Raw genomic sequence first — 10,150 nt, 5'->3', positions numbered from 1 at the left:
TCTCTCTCCTATTAGGTCGAACAGTAATTGCTTTGTGTAAATGGGTGTTCCTTAGGTGGGTGTGTATATATTTAGAATTGTTATATCCTCTTTTTGAATCGATCCCTTTATCATTATTTAATGACTTTCTTTTTTTATTTTCCTTGACTTGAAGTCTATTTTATCTGATGTAAGTATAGCTATTCCTGTGTTTTTGGTTTCCATTTGCATGAAATATATTTTTCCATCCCTTCACTTTCAGTCAATGTGTGTCTTTATAGATGAAGTGAGTTTCTTGTAAGCAGCATATTGCTGTTTCTTGTTTTATAATCCATTCAGCTACTCTGTGTCTTTTAATTGGGTTATTTAATCCATTTACATTTAGAGTTATTATTGATATATAAGAACTTGTTACTGCCATTTTGTTACTTTTTTTCTGGTTGCTTTGTAGATCCTTTTTTCCTTTTTTTCCGAAGAAACAAAAGGAAGTAAGACTCTCTTCATGGCTGAGTGGTTTTCTCTAGTTGTTTTGACTTTCTGATCTTTTGTTCTTTCAAGTTACATCCTTTAAGATTGCCTATCTCTTACATGGTTGTCATATATGTTACTGTCTTGTTAGGTTTGTCCTTTAGTCTCCATACTAAGAATATAAATGGTTTATTCACCACCCTCACAACACTGTAGTATTCTGAGGGTGCCTGTGTACTTACTTTAGTGATGAGTTATGTATTTTCAAATCTTCTCTTGCTATTTCTTAGCATCCTTTTCTTCCAGACTGAAGAACTCCCTTTAGCATTTCCTGTAAGGCAGGTCTAGTGTTGATGAATTCCCTTAGTTTTTGTTTGTCTGGGAAAGACTTTATTTCTCCTTCATATTTGAAGGTTACTATTGCTGGATACAGAATTCTTGGCTGACAGTCTTTTTCTTTCTTTTTTTTTTTATATTTTTGGTGTGCGTTAGCCAGTATGGGGATCCAAACCTGTGACCTTGGTGTTACCAGCAGGCTGACAGTCTTTTTCCTTCAGCACTGTGAATATATCATCCCATTCTCTTCTAGTCTGTAGGGTTTCTACTGAGACATCTGCTGAGAGACATACTGGGGCTTCATTGAATGTTATGTGATTCTTTTCTCTTACTGCTTTCAGTATTTTCTTTCTTCATATTTGGTTTTTTAATAATTTGATTATTATGTGCCTTGGGGTGTTCCCCTTTGGACTTGATTGGCAACCTCTGATCTTCCTGTACCAGGATGCTGCCATCTTTCTCCATACTTGGGAAATTTTCAGTCATTATTTCCTTGAATATGCTTCCTAGGTCTCTTTTTCTTCTCCTTTGGGTACGCCAATTATTCAGAGGATATTTGCTGTTTCATTTTTTCTTATTTTTTCTTTTCGGTCCTCTGATTGGATAATTTCATATGTTCTGTCATCAAGCTCACTGATTCCTTCCTCTTTTGAATGTCTGCTGTTGCAGCTTTTTGTTTTATTTCTAGAATTTCTTTTCTTTTTTTTAATCAATTCTATTCCTTTGTCAAATTTCACATTCTCCTCCTGAATTGCTTTCCAGATATCACTTAATTTTCTATCTGTATTTTCGTGTGACTCCTTGAACATCCTTAAGATGGTTATTCTGAATTCTCTGTCAGACATCTCATAAATCTTCTTTTCCTCTGGGTGCATTGCTGGTGCTTTGTTGGTTTCCTTTGGTGATGTCATATTTCTCGGTTCTTCCTCAATCTTTGTGTCTTCGTGTTGATACTGGGGCATTTGAGACTGCTACCTCTTCCAGGTTTTATAGGTATTGTTTAGTGGTGCTAGACATTTACTGGTTAATATCAGAGCTTTGTCTCTGATATATGGTTTTTCTTCCACTTTGTGCTGTATTATTACCTACCACCACCACTTAAACTCTGCAGTGGAACTAATATGCTGCCCTCTGATTAATTCAGAGGGGAATTAATCAGAAGGGGAACTTCCTGTAGGGATCAGAACTTGAATTCTGTGCTTAATCTAAATTGCTGCTTTGCTGCTGATTCTCTGGAGAAGGCTTTTTGTGCAGATTAGATTTTAATTGTTGGCCTTTTAATCACATCTGGGTCTTGTGAGGTCTCCACAGATACAACTGGGCTATGTGGAAATTCCAGCCTGGGACTGAGTCTTTCCTGCAAACTGTGCCCCTGCAGTTCTTTCACCCTGACTATTCGCCACTGAGAAGCACCTGTGCCAACTGGAAGGCAGATAAGCTGACCACACTGTACCCCAAAGGACCCCCAGCGGGCCAGCCTCCTCCCTGCACTCCAAACACTTCCTGTGGGTCAGTCCATGTAACAAGTGCCTCACAATGTCTCACTGACCTCTGGGTGGCTCCTTTCTCCAGTCAGCTGCAGCCCCTCACTCTTATGCGAAACAAGGAGAATCCTGCCAGTTGCCTTGTTGGCCTAGGAGCTGGTACAATGTGCTCCAAAGCCCTCTTCCCCCCGCAGACTCCAAGCAACTTTACACAAAGGGTGCAGCTGTGGCTTTGCCACCTCCTGGAAGCCACTCCATTTGCTGCTGCTTCTCTCTGCTATGCACCATGCAAGAAGCAGCCGAGGTTCAGAATGGTCCCTACTCTCTCTCGCCACAGCCTCTCATACCTTCACAACTCCACGGGTCTCACCTCCTCTTTCCCTGAGCTCCAGCAAACAGCAGTCCTAGGATGGCAGTCTTTGCTTTTTAATAGTTGTAAATTGATCAGTTGTAGGGGGTAGCAATGCTGGGAATCATCTATTCCATCATCTTGATGATGTCACTCCAGCCCTTTTGTGTTTTTAGATGATTTCTGGGCACTTTTTAGCAAGTTAGCTAATAAATACTAATTTCTTCTGACTATCTGCTCACTAGAAACTACACTTTCAAAACGTATTTGAAACTGTTGTTTCCATTGTAAACGGGAAAGTGAATCTCATGGAACTCAGGTGCTAAAGCAAGTTAGCTAATAAATACTAATTTCTTCTGACTATCTGCTCACTAGAAACTACACTTTCAAAACATATTTGAAACTGTTGTTTCCATTGTAAACGGGAAAGTGAATCTCATGGAACTCAGGTGCTAATTTTCTTCCTTTTGGTTTACACTTATTACTTCACTGTAGAGAAAAATAACCAAATATTTTCTTTTCTTCAATTTTAATGTTAAATTTTCTGGGCATGCAGTATCTATGTAATCATTAAATTATTATCCTGCATGTCACTTTAACAAAGGGTATAACTAACGTTAGAAACAGTCTCTAATTTCCAAGTTATCATTGAAATAAACAAGTTTTAATTATTAAAAATGGTCTATAAGACAAATCAAACATTATTATCAAAATTTGACATTATTTATACATTTGAGTTACAAATTTCAAAAACTAAAAATACATCAACATTGATTATTTATTATCTCCATCCTACAAGTGGTACGAGAGGATATTATTAATTACTATTTATGAACATACATCATAATGTTCTAAAATATAATAAATAAAGCAATGATATTGCAGATAAAAAGACAATTATGCACAGCATAATTTAACTATAATGTAATTCAATGCAAGCATTAAAAGTCACTACATTTAAAATTAAATACCTATAGTTCCATAATGTGGTATTGAATAAACGCCTGTATGAGGGTGTATTTGTCTATTTCTGTTGATTATAACATAATACCTGGAACTGGGAAATTTGTAAAGAAAACTAAATTTATTGCTTACAGTTTTGGAGGCTGGGAAGCCCAAAGTTCAGGGATCACTTATGGTGAGGGTTTTCTTTGGTGGTGACTTTGGTGATGCAGGGTCTCACGTGGTGAGAATGGCAGAGCAGAGAGAGAGAGAGAGCTCCTCCTGTGCTCTCCTTTTAAAGCTGTCTGAACCATGCCCACAACCACCATTAAACCATCAACTTAATCACCTCTTCAAGGCCCCACCTTTCAATTACCATAATAGGATTTCCTACCCTTAACAGTTACAATTGGGAATCAAGCTTCTAATATATGGACTTTGGGGGACATAATCAATCCACAGCAGAGAGCTTCTTATTTATACCACCATTCTCTCTTTTTGGAAACACTTTCTGTATCTCACTAAATTAGAGGTGTTTTGCACATATTTGTGAGTTTTAAAAAGAAAGGAAAGCCAGCCTGATTATAAAACTGTTATTATTTCTTGGCTGATGAATGTAAGCATATTATAAACTAATATATCAAGGCAGCAATTTCCAATTATTACCACATAATCAAAGTTCATCATAGGTGGGGAGAAAACACTAAAAAATAAGAAAAAGTTATTTAAAGGGTAAAATACATATATTACATGAAAAAGAAATGAAATAGTTACAAAAAGAAAAAACACATTTTTGCATTTATCTCTAACGAAAGAATGAAGAGGTTCAAAAAACAGTAATAATAATAAATAATTCAAATCTATCCAATGTATGAAAAGATAGAAAAAGGTGAAACTAATGAAAGAAGAAAGGAAGAAATTCCCCACTCTTGGCTGAGAAGAGATTGACTGCTAAAATTAGAAGGAAGACTAAATTAAAGAAATATAGTTTTACTAATCTCAAGAAAATTACAGCAAATAAGCACAAAATTAGGCTTCAACTAATCCTCACCTATCCTAAATTCTAAATTGAGAGAGTCAATCTGAGTGTGAATATGTCGAACAGTCATGAATCACTTACCGACAGGAATACGTTTTGAGAAATGCATCTTAGGAGATTTCCTTGTTGTGAGAACATGAATGTATTTACATTAACAGAGATGGTATAGCCTACTACCTACCTAAGCTATCTGATACAGTTGTTAAATCTTATAGGACCACTATCAGATAGATATGTAGTCCATCGTTGTCCAAAACATCACTATGTGGCATATGACTGTATTTTAAATCTCAGCTATGTAACAAAACATAGACTATATGGTCTTATTTGTTAAACTAATGATTTAAAGGTAAGAAAAAAAGAACCTTCACATTGACAACTGTCACAACTAAAATATTATCAAACTCCATAAGCGTATCTTCACAATGATTTTAAAATCATGCACCTTTGATTGATTATTTTCTTAATCAAAAAAAAAAAAGTTTCTCCTAATTTCACATTTTTTATTTATACTTTTTAAAAGCTTTTAAAAAGCAGAAAAATCATCAAGGGCAGAGACATCATGGCCCAAGGCAATTTTTTCCCCAACCTGACCCTTGCAAGGTTTTTGAAAAAATTTATTTTTATTTAGCTGGTTTTAATTATATAAATTAATACAGAACAATGACATAGATAATCCAACATTTAATATGATAATGAGAATATGTTTAATCAAAATTATCTGTCAATCTAAGTCATCTAATATAACTTTTCCACCTAAGACAAACTAACCGAAGAATCATATTTAAAAATCAATCTTAGTGCTACAGAAAAGCAAACATTTAATTTAGGCTAGATAGAGAAAGGTGCAAGAGATCTACTTAAGACTTTTCCCCAAAAAACTTACGGCTTTTTATCTCCACTACTAGGGAGGAAGGCTTTGCCTAGATTTTTTTTGGCTTCTTCCATCATATACCGTCTCCTCATTTGATTCAGATTTACGTAGCCTTCACCTTCAAAAATCCTTTCAAAATGGGGATCAAAATAACCTGCCTGGAGATCTGACAATATTTTGGATCCCCCAGATAGCATCTGTCTATTTTTGCTTGCAGCCTCATTAAAGGGTCCTTTAAAAACAAATTAGAAATATTATAATTTTGAGCTTACTACTCCTTAATTAAAGGACATGAAAAATAATTTAGAAAAGTTTTCAGATGTGATTTGGGCCAATATGAGTTTTGAGCTCCAGAACACTGTTTCAAAATATTCACTGAAAGCTCTGTGTTAAAGGGTATAGTTACAATAAAACCTGAGAAGTTCTCATTAAAACATTTTAACATTTAGGTTATGGTCCTGGTTATACACTGAATTTTAGACCTGGAAGATATCTTTTTTTTTTAAAAAAAGATGACCGGTAAGGGGATCTTAACCCTTGTCTTGGTGTTGTCAGCACCACGCTCAGCCAGTGAGCGAACCAGCCATCCCTATATGGGATCCGAACCCCTGGCCTTGGTGTTACTAGCACCGCACTCTCCCAAGTGAGCCACGGGCCGGCCCAGGAAGAGATCTTAAAGGTTATGTAATACAATGTTTCTCCACCAACATACTAGGAAACACTTTTTGTGTGCATTATCAGTGAGAGTGTGTGCATAGGTTGAAGAAAAGGGTGTTTCATACTGTCGCGCTATGGCTAATGTTGGAATCCTGCTCACAGAGCCAAGTGTCGGAGCTCGCAGACCCATCAAGCCCATTCACAGACTGGGTCACAAACCCTTCACATGCCAGGCTGGGTCCCCAGACCCCTCACATACCAGGCTGGGTCACCTACTACACGCAGGACTATGAGCTAGATAACCGGCATACAGGTCCTTGGAAGCCATAGACTGGAAAGCATGGCCACACACGCCAGGCTGCCCAAGGAAGTAAACTGCAGCCAAGGTGGCGTGTGCATGCGCACCAACTCCATCCCCACACACACAATTTGCTTACCAAGAATGCACCACACCACCCCCAACCTGTCCCAAGGTGAGGGAGCCTGACCAAACTATTGTATTTTCCCAACACATACTCAAAATTGAAGCAATTCCACCCTAGGTATATACTCAACACATCAGTGCCTATGTCCACTAAAAGACATGAACAAGAATATTCATAGCAGTTTCATTCATAAAATCAGAAATAAGAAACAGCCCAAATGTGCATCAACAGGAGAACAGGTTAAAAAATTTTGGTATTTATACAATGAAATACCAGTAGTTCAGTAATCTTTTAAAAGACTGTTTTCATAAATATTGTGAAATTCTTTTATAATCTGGAACTAGGAGAATTCAATTTGGGAAGTCTTTTAGAGATGCAAAGAATTTTTTGAAGTGCACACAAACTGTATTTCAACTGGTTATTGAAATGTGAATTTGTATTAAAATTGACTTTATAATTTAAAATTTTGAAAAGGTAATACATTCAAGTAGTTCCAAATTTTATAGCATAAACATTTTCACAGTAAGTCTTCCACACTCAGCTACCCAGTTCCTCTTCCACAGGCAACAATATTGATTTTGTTTTCCAGAGAATGTTTATGCATATTCAAGTGAATATTTTCATATATGCTTTTTTTCATTTTTAATGTTCAGCAGACTATATACGCTATTCTGCATCTTGATTTTTTTTATCTAACAATGTATCTTAGAGAAGTTCCCATATCAGTATACTCTTTTTTATTGTTACATAGAAGTCATTGGATACCCTAAAACTTAACTGAGACACTTAAAATGTTTATTTATTTTAGTTCTTTTTTTTATTTATGGGTTTTCTAAAAGTCCCTCAGCAATTCATTTAGCATTTTATCTTTCAGGAAAGTGATAATAAATGGCCTTCTTGGATACAAATGTAAATGCCGTTTGCACAGTGGAGGGCCCCATGTAAGGGAAAAAAAGCTAAAAGCAAAATATTCTGGGAGAAAACTGCCATACACCTTTGGAAAGAAGTAAAATTACCTATAAGGAAAATAAATGAGGGTAGAGTAGGCCAATATAATGAATTTCCTACTTTTATAAAATTAAGTTCTCTAAACTCTTGAAATTTCACAAGTTAATCAACTATGGAACTAAATGCTTTAAAATATAGGCCATTAAAAATATCATTTATCTTGAATATTAAATTCAAAAGTTCATATAGAAAATATCCACTATTCAGCTACAAAGAAAACGAAATATACTTACGATTAAATTGGGACACATATTTATCACCGACAGAGATATATTCCATCTCACTGAAGAGGCCAATCCTCTCCATATCCGTTTTCCCTCCTTCTGTCGGCATGGTTGCTTCTTGTGGTGCTGTTCTCTATCTTGATAACCTCAACAGATGCCTTAGGGCTACTTCTTTTATTGCAAAATCCTACCTTATATTGAAAAATACAGGGGGAAAGTTTAGGGAAAAAGTGATTACTAAATTTCAGTCTAAATAACTTTCAGTCTCAGAGTTTTAACACTCACATTTTTTTTTTTTTTTTTTAGAGTTTTAACAGATACTAGTCCCAAACTGTGTGGGGAAAGAATCTATGTGGGGGACTGAGGGAGAAAACTGGGATTCAAAATTATCACTCCTTGACTCTATGTGAAATGCCCACAAATTACAAAAGAGTGTGTATGATATCATTTGTCCCATTGTCATTCATCTGTTGGAGATGATAAAATTATTCCTGAATGGTGTAGTATAAATATTGAGTAAACAACATCCTTCTTTTGAGAAGTTCAAGGTAGATTTAAAAATCATAATTATGTAAGGTATTTGCAGTTTAGATAAAATGATTTAAACATCATGCATCGTCCTTCATGCTGAACATTATAACAGCTTTTCAGAATGCACGACACATCTAGGTATCGCCCTACAGTTCTTGTGGTTTTTTTCAAGTTTACATGAATGTAAGAAATGTGCGACTGGCAGAATTAGTTCACAAAGGGGATTGGCGCGGGGGGAGGTGTAGAGGACAATTATTCAAGCAAAATAAAAACAACAAAATAAAAAATCCACAATGAATTCTGAGTATTTTTTAAAGGGCAGACTGGAACTGTGAAATGATCACTTCAAACTAAGGTGAAATATCACATTAAATATGAAATTATATTTTAGAAATTAATTTTTAAAATTAGTTGTGTTCTAAAAAGACGGACTAAAGAGCTAAGAATACTTGCCTCCATATCGTCCTAATGTTTTTAAGCACCAACTGTCAGCTGGGCACTGGGCATGCATTAGTGAAAAAAATAAACAGTGGTTTATACTTCCCAGTTTATAATCCACAGTAAGAACCTTTCACCGTGAATTTAGAGCAAGTAGCTTCAATGAATCTCAGCACGCTTGCCTGTTTGGAACTGTGGCTCATCTGAGTGTGAATCACGGCTAATATGTACCAAAGGGGAAGTGAAGACTCATTTTAAACTAAAGCATAAGAAAATACAACTCTTCCTCCCATCTTACCTCTTCCTCTGATCAGGTGTGCTTTAAAACTAAGCACCCGTCATCTGCAATGTAGTACATGGATCTACATGGTATTTCAAAGCTCTACCCCACTGCCCACCCACAAAGGCTTCCTGTGCTGCTATGGGGACTTGAATCCTTTAAGTGGTCCACAACGTCCGCTATCAGCCAGCCTCATCCATCACTATGGGAAGCCCTCTCCCCGGCCCCCTTAGCTAAGCTTGTCTTCTTTCGCCTCTCCAGCCACAGGACCCTTGAATGTGCTGTTCCACCTTGGGCAGTGACTTCACTGTGCTGACCCTTCCCCTTCCCTCCTTTAACAACGATCCTNCACCTTGGGCAGTGACTTCACTGTGCTGACCCTTCCCCTTCCCTCCTTTAACAACGATCCTTTGTATTGCTCCGACGGTTCAGCTTCTTCAAACCCCTCTACCACAGGGCCATGGACTTCTCCTTCCAGGCCCTCATCATGGTTATCTAATGGGTCATTTTACCTGTGTCGTGTAGGGATCCTCTAATTAACAGCTGTTTGCCTCCATTAAACTGTTTATTCCACAAAGTCAAGAACCATAGTATGAGTTTTGATTTTTGTTTGGTTTGTTTGTTTGGTTGGTTTTTTAACCACCGTATTCCCAGTGTCTGCACAGCCTCTGGAACACAAATTGAGCCATGGAGGGAGAGAGGAAAGGAAAGAAGTTCTTGCCTTGAACTTTTCGACTAAATTCTCCTTGAGCAACATTTACAAACCCCTCCTTCAAGGCAAGTTCAAGGCAAGATAAAATGTTCATTTAACAGATACTTTGCAAGGGGAGATCCAATCAAGATGGCGGAATAGACGGTCCCCAGCGTCACTCTCTCCCACAAATCAACCAATTTACAGCTATAACAATGTAACATCAGCCAAGCTGGGACCACTGGAGCTCAGGGGAAGAGGAGGAGAGACCTACGGAGTTCATGAAGGGGGAGAAACTACAATGAGAGAAAGCAAAAGCTGCTTTGAGCATTTCGGGCAGCGGCTGCTTTAAGGCTGGAGCTGATGAGTGCAGGGAGCAGGAGCCAGCAGAAGCCACAGCTGTGACCTTCGGATGGCGTTACTTA

General features: G+C 37.2%; 1 protein-coding gene and 1 long non-coding RNA gene across 3 annotated transcripts in view; both read right to left on the bottom strand.

Moving 5' to 3' along the window:
- LOC103592150 (chromosome unknown open reading frame, human C4orf47) overlaps positions 1–7,966 on the bottom strand; it is a 33,491-nt gene extending 25,525 nt beyond the window's left edge. For both annotated transcript variants that reach the window (XM_008574753.1, XM_008574754.1), the window contains exons 1-2: positions 7,795–7,966; positions 5,484–5,703 (exon numbers count right to left, since the gene is read on the bottom strand). In XM_008574753.1, coding sequence (XP_008572975.1) covers positions 5,484–5,703; positions 7,795–7,894 — 320 coding nt within the window. In that variant the 5' untranslated portion in view covers positions 7,895–7,966. The remainder of the gene's footprint in view (positions 1–5,483; positions 5,704–7,794) is intronic.
- A 1,593-nt stretch (positions 7,967–9,559) lies between these two features.
- Positions 9,560–10,150, bottom strand: part of LOC103592147 — a 5,769-nt gene continuing 5,178 nt past the window's right edge. Inside the window, exon 3 of the long non-coding RNA XR_550646.1 lies at positions 9,560–9,702. This is a non-coding gene — a long non-coding RNA (uncharacterized LOC103592147). The remainder of the gene's footprint in view (positions 9,703–10,150) is intronic.

Source organism: Galeopterus variegatus, unplaced genomic scaffold (assembly GCF_000696425.1).
Source record: "Galeopterus variegatus unplaced genomic scaffold, G_variegatus-3.0.2 Scaffold1097, whole genome shotgun sequence".
Classification (NCBI taxonomy): Eukaryota; Metazoa; Chordata; class Mammalia; order Dermoptera; family Cynocephalidae; genus Galeopterus; species Galeopterus variegatus.
The sequence above is the reverse complement of the archived record's forward strand: the minus strand, read 5'-3'. Positions and strand labels throughout refer to the sequence as shown.